The sequence below is a fragment of the Neopsephotus bourkii genome, unplaced genomic scaffold (assembly GCF_033783945.1).
Source record: "Neopsephotus bourkii isolate Nb327-2 ecotype Australia unplaced genomic scaffold, CSIRO-AGI_Nbou_v1 NB_369, whole genome shotgun sequence".
Taxonomy (NCBI): Eukaryota; Metazoa; Chordata; class Aves; order Psittaciformes; family Psittacidae; genus Neopsephotus; species Neopsephotus bourkii.
The window spans coordinates 1,519,148-1,531,041 of record NW_026900875.1 but is presented as its reverse complement, the minus strand read 5'-3'; the positions used below and the strand labels follow the sequence as shown (position 1 = coordinate 1,531,041).

General features: G+C 52.3%; 1 protein-coding gene across 1 annotated transcript; it reads left to right on the top strand.

Moving 5' to 3' along the window:
• Positions 1–7,239: 7,239 nt before the first annotated feature.
• Positions 7,240–9,121, top strand: SST (somatostatin). The gene is made up of 2 exons (XM_061348653.1): positions 7,240–7,487; positions 8,605–9,121. The coding sequence occupies exons 1-2, from the start codon at positions 7,350–7,352 to the stop codon at positions 8,815–8,817; spliced, it is 351 nt and encodes a 116-aa protein (XP_061204637.1). The 5' UTR covers positions 7,240–7,349; the 3' UTR covers positions 8,818–9,121.
• Positions 9,122–11,894: the final 2,773 nt, after the last annotated feature.

Genomic DNA, 11,894 nt, shown 5'->3' with positions numbered 1-11,894 from the left:
GGCTGTGATTCACAGTGGGGGGACATGGAAACACTGGCTTGAAGGGGAGGGCCTGACTGTTTCCAGAGTCAGGTGCTGGAGGTGAAGAGCAGGATGGGGCTCTTCAATACAACACAGAACAGAGGTGGGCATGATGCAAACAAAGCAGCCCTTCTTGGGAGGGAAATGCCGAGAAAGGGGAGGGGGGAGGAACTGCTTTGCAGGACCCCTAGCTCCTCTGGCTTGCCTCCCAGCAGACCAGATCTGCTGGAACATAAGAGGCCTAAAAAACTGAGCTGGAGTCAGCCTCTGCCTGTTCCTGCTGTTTGATTTGGCCAGGCAGCCTGCAGGAAGTGCCCGCAGGTTTCAGGGCAGGCTTTTCATGGGCCAAGGACTCTTGTGTGCATCCTCCTGGACAGAAGCCTATTCGTCACCACTCAGGCTGGGTACACTTGCTGCCTGCTTGGCAGGGCTGAACCCAGCACAAGCCCTCAGTACCTTCCTTGTGCTAGGCACAGGGTGGGGGGAAAACAACAAGTGGGGCATCACCTAAGCATTGAGAATAGCAAAAACCTGCTTTCCCACCATCTCTCCCTGGGAGGTTTTTAATGTTTAGTAAATCTGCTTGTCCTCATGGCGGAGTTTTGACATACAAACTGTCGTCATTTGACACATGTACTTCTGTTTCTCCCCTCTCTTTTGAGAGCTGCGGGTCTGTAAGCTTGCTACCTCTCTGATTCCTGCAGTTATCTCTTTTGGAAGTGGCTGGCCTGGGCTCACAAGCCCCACTTGCCCCAGACAAGCAGAATGCGTAGCCAAGACCTCTATTTGCCATTGACTTGCTCAGCCGCTTTGCAAAACAAACACTGTGTTTTCCTGGACCACGGCCGTGTTTCCTCCTCCCGACAGAGTTCTGGGTTCTTTTAAACAATGATGTCACAGCTTTTCCAGGCAGTTCAGCTGAAGCCATAGCAATCGATCCCTTACTATCCATGGGGCAGCAGCCTGAGGGCATCTGGCACAGCCTGCCCATGCCAGCAAGCTTTGCTCAGCATGCAGTGTTTGCAGAGGCAAGGGAGCCGTCACACACAGAGCTGCCCTACGCATATTGTACAGCTGCGGAGCGCACAAACACTGAACTGGTTAGGCCTGCCCGTGTCAATACTGCTGGGTTATTGGCCCTCTGAAAACCAGGCTCCAGATACAGGGTCTGACTCCTGCCAAGCCTCAGGGTCACCACCGAACCGTTAAAGTGGATGGCTTCCAGGAAGCTTTCCAGCATGTGTTTGAACATCTCTTTTAGTACCAGTCTCCCCTTCGCCCCATGTAAAGACCTGCCCAATAGACAGTGATGTTGTAGAGTTTTCCTTTTATTCAGATTTATTCTGCTCTGGAAAAAAAACAACAAAAAACAAAACAAACAAACAAAAAGCCAACCAAACAAACAAAAAAAACAACTTGCCATGCTGCAAACTCCTTCCCTGTTCTACTTCCCAGCAGAGGCTTCAAAAAGACACAGCAGAGAAAGGGAGATGCATGTTTGCTGCGGCTGAGCACTGCTTGGTGGGTTGTGTGCCCGCAGCAGTGCTGTGAACTGCGGACCCCAGCTCCTGATGCGCTCAGTTTATTCTCTAGTTCGTGGGTCTGGTCTTGGCACTAAAATCCCCGTGTCCCGGCTGTATTCTGCCGGGTCTCCACGGGAGGGCAGGCGAAGACGGAATTTGAGCAAAGAAAGAGCCACTGGAATAAAAACATCGGTCCAAAAAAAATCAACCTTACGGTGTTGCAGCCAAGTCTACGGCATCTGTTCCTGTCGGGGCAGATCATACAACCCCGGGGAAGGTTTGCAGGCACAAGGAGGGTGCTTGCTTGCCTGCAGCTCGTGCCCGCCGTTGTGGATCTGCTGTGGTGAATGACCAGCTGCACCCCGAGCTGGCTGCAAGCAGCCCCAGAGCTATTGCGATCCCAAGGGCAGGATCCTGTGTCCCTGGATGAACACTGCTGGTTGTGGGGTTGGAGACAACTGCCTGTGGTCTCCTGGCCTGGCCCCTGTGAGAGGGGGCCAGTGTCACAGCCAAGGGAAGGGAGGCATGAGCTCTTGCTGTGGAGCTGGTGTTTACAGAGAGTTATCGAGAGAAATCAGAGCCCTGTATTATTTCATGTTTTCATGTGCTCCCCCATCACCTCTTGCCTTATGCTAGTAAATCCTTACAGCATGGGCCAGCATCTATTTTTACAGTCCCTAACACAGCCCATCCCTGGCTCCTAGTCGTATCTACAGTAGTGTAGGTAAATACCCTGGCACTGCTCCTGGCTCATCCTGTTCACCTTTCCTTCTACACAAGTCTGTGCTGATATTTCCCTTGTCTGACTTCAAGGTGTCTGCTTTCGGCCCTGCAGATGCCATGGCAGGAGGCTGAGACTGGGCATTAACCTCAGGCAGCAGCAACAGAAACCCTGAAAACACCTCAGGCTCCCAGGCATTGCTAAAATTAGGTAGGTAGCAGGATTCATCTTTTGTGAACCTCCACAGCCCAGCTCCTCTCCCACTTTGTTACCTAGAGCAGCAATCCCAGAGGCCTGTAATTAATGGTGAGTCCAGTTCTCTCAGATTTGTACGTAAGTTTTACTATAGAAACAGCATTTTATCCAGAAAACTCTCAGGGCTGTTGCAAGTCTGTGTATGATCCCAACACCACTACTCTCCGTATGGCCAATCCCAGGGACATATGGTACCATTTTGCAGGAGTTTTTCTCCATTATTGAGCTCCTGGTTTTCATTATCACTTGGTTATGACTGACTGTCCTTCCCCCATTCATCTGTACCTCCTGGGCTAGCATGATCCCTCCACAAGTGTTTTTGGCAAGCAGCAAGTGCTGCGAGGCGGTGGTGGCTTCCTCACTGCACAGCAGCACCGGCTGCATGTCGGATGAGGAATTTCATGGCCCTGGCTCCCAGATCACTGCTTGGCCCTAATGGATTGAGTGCTAGATGATAAGAAAAAGGGGATTTCCTTGCTGGCAAGTAAGTGATAGGTGGCAAAACTGTCCTGCTCATGAAAGCAGAGACAGTGTGGAGGGTATTTCATACGTGGTGATAGCCAGGAAAGAGAAGTGCAATGAGAGCCAGCTTGCGGTGGTGGCGACAGCAGAGGGCATGCTTTGCTGATACAGCGCTAAGCCTGTGAGCACAGTCCCGAGCACTGCTGGACTGACTGCTCTCGATCTCTGAAGGAAGCTGGAAACATAAGGATAAGGAAGCAGTCACAGGAATTCAATGCAATTCAATTGTCTGCAAAGCCACATGCCCTGCAGCGCTGCGGCAGAAAGAAAGGAACAGAATCGCCTTTGCCACAGCTGAGTGGATGATGGATTTATCTGGCTGGGGAACGAGCATAAAGATTCAGAACACACTGATCCCATAGACGACCTGGGGGAGAAGGAACTAGTAAATCAATCTGCAACTTATTTACAGCTCCATGCTTCTGCCAGAGTCATAAGGATGTCTGAAGGTCTGCCCTTACCCCTTCCCCAGAAGCCCTCAGTAGGAGACAGTCTGAAGATGTATGGAACAGATAGACTCCAGTTCTCCACTGCCTTATTGCTGGCTCTTGCAGGTCAGCAGAATATGGTTTTCTGAACCAAAGCACATGTTTTCATCCTTGTTTAAATGGTGTTCTTCCTTTAGATTTTCCTTGAAATGTAAAAGGAGTGGATGGAGATGGAGAATATCAGAGTGATTCTCCCACATACTACCTGAGAATACAAAGATCTTTGGCTCATTCAACATGGTACCCATCAAAAAGGCTCAGACCTGATGGAAACTCAGTTTCTCTTCTTTAAACAGGCTGAGAGGTTTCTGGGGGAACATCCCTACCAAAACCCTGGCTCTGGTCCTGCCCCCACCATCCTCACAACCTCAGATGAATCCCAAGAGGGGAAAAGAGTCAAGATGGACATCAGAGCCTTCCTGAGGCTGCTCTGGCTCAGGAGCCAAGTCATCTCCTGATGGGACACAGAACCAAAGAGCTGAAAATGAGCACACCCTTGATTTCCTCTGGTGAGCGTCTGAAATTCAGTGGGACAAACCAAAGGCATTTCCCTCTGTAATATTTTTCCTGTTTCTAGAGGACACCAGTGTCATTCCTCCAGCCTCCCCCAGGCAGAGGGGGAAGCAGAGGTGAAACCACTCAGCTCCACAGAGAGGAGAAGTCAGAGCCAACCTGGTCTTTATAACCCTGTCCCCATGTGGCTGAAGAGCCACAGTAGCCAGAGTAACCATCAAAACCAGGGATCCCCAACGTGACCGAGGGTCTTTGCTTGCCTGGAACTAGTCTGTGGGGAGCACATTAACTGCAACAACATTGTTGCTAACCTGAAGCCCTGCTGGGCATCACTGCTCTGCAGCCGGATGCCCTGCATTGCCAGGTGGCCATGGAGGGTTCGCAGGGCAAGGCTGGGGTTGATATATGTTAAAATGAAAAGGAGGAGTGAAGGCAGGGACTAGCAAGGAACAGCTCTGGGCTCAAAGTCTTCAGTAGGGCTGGAATCATGCACACAGAGGTGCTGCAGAAAGCTGGAGAAGAGTGGGGTGATGAGCAGTCTGGGTTTGGACAGCACATCAAGAATGGCCTCTCAAACCCCCTTAAGGACTTAAGTCTGATTATCTTCTCCCATTTTGTGCCAGCATGACTCTACCAGCTTCTTAAAAACAGCCCTACTGGCCTGCCCAGAACTCATCCACTTCAGACTGAGCTCTGTGCCTCTGTAATCCCATTAAATGTGTCTGAGCTCTGCTGGCCCCACACAAAGCTGACAGGTAACAAGAAAGATGGGGAAATCAAGGTTGTTCCTGCACTGTGGCAACTCCTACAACTCCCCCATCCATGTTGGTGTACAGATGGGTCCTAGTGGTGATGAAACATAGCACTCCAGCCCATTTCTATGCCCTGGGACATACAGAAGAAGCTGAACCAAGCCCCATAGCACATCAGTGCAGATCCATTGCTCTGCAGCTCAAGAAGCTGGTAGCCATTCCTCCCAGCTCAGGAGTGATGGGAGTTCCCAGTGTACCCTTCCTTTTGGTGTGACCAAAGGGTCACTGAATGGCCAAAGGGTGACAGACTGGACAGTTGCCTGCTATGTGAAGTGTCAGGGGACATTAGGTAACAGCTTCCCACAGCCGCAGTGGAGTCTGAAATAACCCAGTGCTGCCTCCTATTTCCACCTCTGCTCCTCCCAGATACAGCCCTGAGCAAGCTGCTCTGCCCTGAGCTGTGGGAACTGGCATGAGCTGCTGGGGAAATGGGGCTCTTTGCAAAGCCAGAAAAGGGTAGCACTGCACCGTGGCATGAGCTGGGCTGTGCTGGGCTGTACTGAGAATGAGAGCCTGGAGGCTAAGAAAGCCATCTGTTCCCAGTGCAAGTAAACTGGGAGAGCCCAGCCTGCTGTTACTGGCACAGCTGGGAAAAGTAAGGAAACTACTGTTGTTGGGAGAAACCATGCCTAGGAAAACTCTTTTGAGGACTGGCTCTGATTCCTTGACTGCAGGAGGAGGAAGATGCTGGTCCAGCTGCTGCCACAGGAACATGGTTGAGAGAGAAGCTATGGGACTCATGGCCAATCTGCTCTTTTGAGGTTCAAATCGCTTCTGTTGACCTTGGCAGGAGGCTGTGTCCTGTGCCCAAAACAAGGGTATGTGTCTGAAGCAGAGCAGCAGCAGAATCCTCTCTACCAGTTCTCCCAGAGCAACACCAGTGCTAGAAGATAGCTAAGGTCCAAGGAATGCAGGGCCTGGCCTTGTTCAGGTCAAGCAGCTGAAGAAAAATTGGCTGTAAAAGTAGCACAAGTCATAGAATCATAGAATCACAGAATGCTTTGATTTGGAAGGGACCTTAAATTTCATCTGGTTCCCACTTGTCCAAGTCAACCCAACCCACAAGGTCTCCCAGGCTATAAATGAAAGCTTCTTCTCTCATGGGTGTCATTCATCTTGGACCATGATTTGGGAAGGACACAGAGGATGGATGCTGTGTGTGGCTGCAGATGCACAAAGGAAGAGAAGCACCACACAAGGAGGGCAGTCCCAACTCAGCCCAGAGTTCTGTCTGTTCTGAAGCCAGCACCAGCTCTAGTTCCTCTTGCTGATTGTAAAGCAAATAGAAACACCTTGGTTCATACTCCATGCTCCCATATCAGCCTCAGCAAACCCACCCAGCAGTACTAGGGTTGAAAGGAGGCACGTTAACTCTTCATGAAATGAAACATCCTTTTGCAGGTTTCTGGAAACCTTTGTGTAGTACCTGGGTCCCTGCTCCACAAGCCTTTGACTTTCCTCAGATGGAAATTGAGATGATAAAATTTCCTCAGCTGGAAATTAAGACCCTGATACACCTTTTGTGGGTGGTAGTAGAGCCCCTTCCTTGCACATCCAGCTGGGAGAGGTAGCTGAAGGGTCTTATCCTTCTGGGTGACTGGGGCTTGCAGTAGCTTTGCACAGTGTGAGCATCAGCAAGCTCATGGAGACAGGCTGGAGGACTCGAGGACTGCGTATCCCAGTGGGACAGGCGCAACCCCCTTGCTGCCAGTGGGTCCAGTGATCCTGAGATAGAGACAGGGGTCCCTGCAGGCTCAGCCACGGATCTGCACGCACCGATCTGTCTGTTTCCCCGAGCTGCAGAGCCGTGGCGGAGCCGGGGAGCTCTCCCAACGGAGCTGGCCCGACGACGGCCGGTGGAGCTGGCCGAGTTCGCGCAGGCAAGGACCTGTGCCGGAGAGCCCCGCGGGGACCGGCGAGGCAGAAAGGACCTCCGGGGGCAGCTCAGTATCCCTCATTCCCTGCTAGAGCCGAGGACAAATCCGCCCTTGATGCCACCCTTCCCAGCTCCCCTGACTCTCTGCATCCTTTTCTTGACCGACGGGGCAGGAAGCCGCGTTAGGGCGAGGGGCTTTGGCACCGGGGCTGCTGGGGGGCTCAGCTCTCCGGCATGGGGATTAGACCCGCGGGGTGAGCGGTGCACAGCCGGGACCCCACACCGCTGCGCCGGGGGGGAGCAGCGTGTCTGGAGAGGTGGGAACGGACGAGCAGTGTCAGGGGCACTGATTTGGGGAGGTGGGGGTACTCGGGGGCACCGTGGACCCTTGACCGACCCCTGGCAGAGCGGAGCATCCCCGGTCAAGGCCCCCGCCGGTCCCGGCCAGGGACCCACCCCCGGCGGCGTGGGGCGAGGGGGGCGCCCCCGCCTTGACGTCAGAAGAAGGGTTTATAAAGGCGGCAGGCTGCGAGGAGATCCCCAACGCCGGAGCCGAGCTGCAGCGGAGCCGTCAGCGCCGACCCGCCGCCGCCTCTCCGCGTCCGACCCGCCGGCGAGATGCTGTCGTGCCGCCTCCAGTGCGCCCTGGCCCTGCTCTCCATCGCCCTGGCCCTCGGCACCGTCTCGGCCGCTCCCTCGGACCCGCGACTCCGGCAGTTCCTGCAGAAGTCCCTGGCTGCCGCCGCCGGGAAGCAGGTGAGAGCCCCGCGAAGGGGCGGCCACCTCGGGCGGGCACCCCTCTGGCATCCCTCGGGTATCCCAACGGTGCTGCTCAAGATCCCCGCTTCTCCTCCAGAGACTCCTCTGATTCCCCCCTGCAGATCCTCTGTTTCCCCAGCAGAGACCCTGGCAGCCCCACTGCGTACCCCTGGCTTCCCTGCTGCAGACCCCTCCCCTTCCTCACTGGGCATCCCAGTACCCTCAGTGCAGACCTCTAGCTCCTCACCAGACTTCCCCGGTGTCCCCGTTTCAGCCCTCCCCTCCAGCTGCTTGCTGCAGACCCCGGTTCCCTGACAGGTCTCCTGGTTCCCTGCCCAGGGCTGAGCTAGGGACAGGCTGAGCAGCTGAGGGCAGGAAGAGACAGACACACCCCCACTTCTATCCCAGCCCAGTTGGGTGCTGCAATGGGATGAGGAGCAGCCACTGCCGGGACAGAGGGCAGAGACCCTGGTGAAGCTGTCCAGGGCTTCTCCAAGGCACTGAACGAAGGCAGCTTTCCTGGTGCAGCAGGAGGACGTCGTTATCCATGCAAGGAGAAGCTAGGGCTTAGAGGCACAAAAGGCGAAATAAATGCTAAGGAGAGGGTGTTCCAGCTTAGCCTCCCCTGTGAGATTCCCCCAAAGATCTTTCCTGTGTCACTTTAGCAGCAGCCTCACAGCATCCTTGCTGAGTCTGGCATGATGTGTTCGAGTAGTGGGAACAAAACATGATGTGGTGCTCAGATGAGTTTGCTCCCTGACATGGCCAGGACAGCAGTCTTTTTCCCACACCAGGTAGATGTCAGTGCTTTTCTGCTCCATATAAAGCGGAGGTGCAGCTGCTGCACAGCGGCTGTCAGGCTGGCTCTTTGGGAATCCAGGCTTCCCAGAGAAGGGAAGGAGGAAATATCTGTGAGATAGGAAACATCCTCCTTTGCAGAGGAAATATCTGTGAGATCCAGATTTCATTGCCTAGGACCACTCTGGGACCAAGAGTCCTGCTTGTCTCTAGTCTGGGCACAAAGATATCTCGGAGGTGGAGTGTGAGCCCCGGAAAGCCAAGGAATAATTGTGGTCTCTCTTTCTCCCTTCCTCTCTCTCTCTTCTCCCCCAAGGAACTGGCCAAGTACTTTTTGGCAGAACTGCTCTCAGAGCCAAGCCAGACAGAAAATGAAGCCCTGGAGTCTGAGGACTTGTCCCGAGGGGCTGAGCAGGATGAAGTGAGACTGGAGCTGGAGCGCTCGGCTAACTCAAACCCTGCTCTGGCGCCCCGGGAACGCAAAGCGGGCTGCAAGAACTTCTTCTGGAAAACTTTCACATCCTGTTAGCTTTTGAAACCCACCTCTCCTCCCCATCCATCCCTGCCTTCTTCCTAGCCCCCGCCCTGAGCAGAACCTTCACCACCAGAGGCGAAGACTGTAAATACACAATCCACGGTTATGGTGAAATTAAAGAAACAAGGAAAATTTGAGTTTGATTTCCAGTCGTTTTAATAAAACTTTCTGTTCCAATTGTACACGGTTTGCTTGAGTTGTGATTTCTGAATAGTTCTTCAATGACATGCACTCTGCAACTCTTTCAGATGTACTATTTTTAATTCTTTGTTGCAATAAAGTTTATGTTTCAAACGGTGATGCTGAGACTTCGTGGTCAATGAGGAAAATCTCAGTTACCTCTCGGGCTGCTTGTCGTTGAAATGCCGTCTGTCTTAGGGCAGCAGCAGCAAACAGCATCCATATGCACACACACACTCACTCATTTTATTTTGTTCTTGTTGTGAACTTTCTAAGGGACCTAGAGACACAGCGGTACTTTAGATATCAATTCCCTGTAATTGTGGCTGAGTCAAATACACACTACTGGCACTTCAGTCAGACTCGAGGATTTACAGCCATCACCAGAGGCATCACTATAAATCACAGCTGTGTATTCCAAGTGATGGGGATCACAAAAGTGGCTCACGGTGCAAGTTTACCCCTCACATAACTTATTCCCTCCTCAGCCACAAAAACTAAAGGGTTTTCTTACCTGGCATATTTTATTCTCTGCAACATCCCCATAGACACTGCTTCTGGATTCCTTTGGGAAGTTTTCCTTTGTCCTGCTTTGAAGGGGGAGGTTTCGCATCTCTCTAAGGCTGAGATGTTAGTCCCATACTGCTAGCTCCACTATGTCTAATAAACTGGTTACAGCAGTTTTTCTATCCAGTATATTATCATTAAAGGCAATATTGAAAGGTTCAGCGGGGTAGGAGGTATCATCTGGAAAAAGACATGTTTCTCTCAATGAAGAGAAATTTTTCAGGCTTTTGCAGAGTTTCTTCCCTTTCTGGCCATGCTGGTTTGTGACAAGTAGCTGTGTGTGAGCTGGAGCCTTGGAGGATCATCCTGAATAGGGAGAGGTGTCACTCTGGTGAGAAATTCCTTATTCAGCATTAAAGGTAACAAACATTTTGCAGCTAACCTATGTGAAGGAAGGATGAAAGATGGGGGATCTTAGAGATGTGCATGAGTGGAGGGTTGAGCATGATCCTGGTGGAAGTGAATTCCCCAAATGAGGGCGTGTTCAGTCTCCTCTGGTCTCTACTGAGCATAGCTCTCTATGGGGCATCATTGTTGATGGCTCATGGTCCACTGCCTTTGTTCTTGGCCTGCGTCTCCTTTCCTTGAGGGAAGAGGTTTGCTAGGTTTGAGCTGGGGACGAGTGAATCCCTTGTCATTGGGAGCTATAGCAGTGCCAACATGATATCCCAGCCCTGCCATGCTCACTCACCGCAGGGCTCAGGAGGGCTCTCCACAACTGACTGGTAACAGGCAAGGGCAGGGTGGATGTGCACGGGGAGGGGAGCTCCTGGCATCGACCCCTCTGAGCCCAGAGGGAGGACTGGATGCTGCCCTCTTTCCCTGCAGCAGGGCAGCCATGGCTACTGCCTGTGCCGGTGACAGGGTGAAGGGCTGCATACTCCCTGCCTATCTGCTGCTGGGGAAGCTGGACCCTGCACCCGCTGGGCAAGCATTGCTGTGACATTATCCTGCATCTCTCCAGCTCCTGGGAGTCTCCTCTCATCATCCCTTGTTAGAGGGGTAGGTTTGGTGGTGTTACCGAGGGATATGCACAGTCCTCATTCTCATCACCCCGCATGCAGTACGGTGGGGATAAGGGCTCTGCCCTCTTTACGGCAGCTGGGGGCTTTGTAGACTGGGCAGGAATGATGATCCTCTAGGCATTCTGGGGGCAGGGTAAAAGCCCCAGCACACGGAGTGCCCTTTTTCACTCTTGGGTTTCTGCGGCTGATGCAGCTGTGAAAGATGCAGGATTAAATCACCCTTGGGAGAGGGGCAGGGCTGGCACTGTCAGGGGGAAGCCTCCAAAAAGACACTTGAGAAGCACAGGTAATGAGCCCTAAAAGCAGACACTGTTTGAAAGCATGGAGGAAGACCCTCTGAGGGGAAAGTAACAGTCCCAGCTCATATCTGATTCCTTGGCTGCTGTGCATCATCAAGGGAACAGATTTTAGGGGATTCAGTAAAGCAGAGACCTCCCCCATCCCTGGCTGCTCGCTGCTGTCTTGATTGAGGTTCCACTTAGCTTTCATAAAGCAGCTAATTCTTCAATGCTGAGATAGTCTCAAGACGGCAGCTACAGGAACAGAATGGGGGTGGAGGTGCCAGGGGCTTGAATATTCTTATGCACTGAGTCCATCTTTCATGGGATATAAATAGACCCCTACTTGCCTGAGGTTTTTCCTCTTGGTCAGTGCTCAGCCAGTGCTTCTGAAGGGAGTTTAATCCTGCCAAATGCTGGAGTGAAACTTATCATAAATAGGGATGCAGATGATCCTCGAGCACAAGCAGGAATTAAAGACAGAGTGATTCACACACTATACCAGCCTGTTTCAGCAATACAGCTGGCGTCACATCACGGCAGCTTCTGCAAAGCTTAATGAAGATATACTGGTGGAGATATGTGCAAATGTCCTCAATTCAGGTACAGAAAAACAAAGCTGATCCTTCCATCAACTCAGGTGCTCATGGAGTTTGGGGAGACAATTCCTAGGGCATTAAATACAGTATCACCACACATAATTGCACTGCGGCAGCACCAGCAATCCCAGGTGCTGGGAGCAGCACTAACACAATGCCAGAGATGGTCTTGCCTGGCTGAGCTGAAAAGACTAGAAAGACAAAGACAGATTTCTTGTTTCTCTGTGACAGGTGGGCATTGTGGGATAAAGAGATTAAACTTCTATACTTAATCACTGGCAATGCAGCCAGAAAACAGAGTCCTGGGTTAGGAAGACTCTTGCTGGGCAAGGCTGAACGTGGGGTGAGTGAATAGGTGCATTCAGCTCCCACAGGCTGCCGAAGGGAGAGCAGGTTTTGCAAGAGGTTTTCAAGTGATGTTC

Bases quoted from the DNA above. Each gene is read 5' to 3' on its own strand.
- SST (XM_061348653.1), top strand. From the start codon at position 7,350: ATGCTGTCGTGCCGCCTCCAGTGCGCCCTGGCCCTGCTCTCCATCGCC. The intron at 7,488-8,604 runs GTGAGAGCCCCG...TTCTCCCCCAAG, and splicing joins CTGCCGCCGCCGGGAAGCAG to GAACTGGCCAAGTACTTTTT.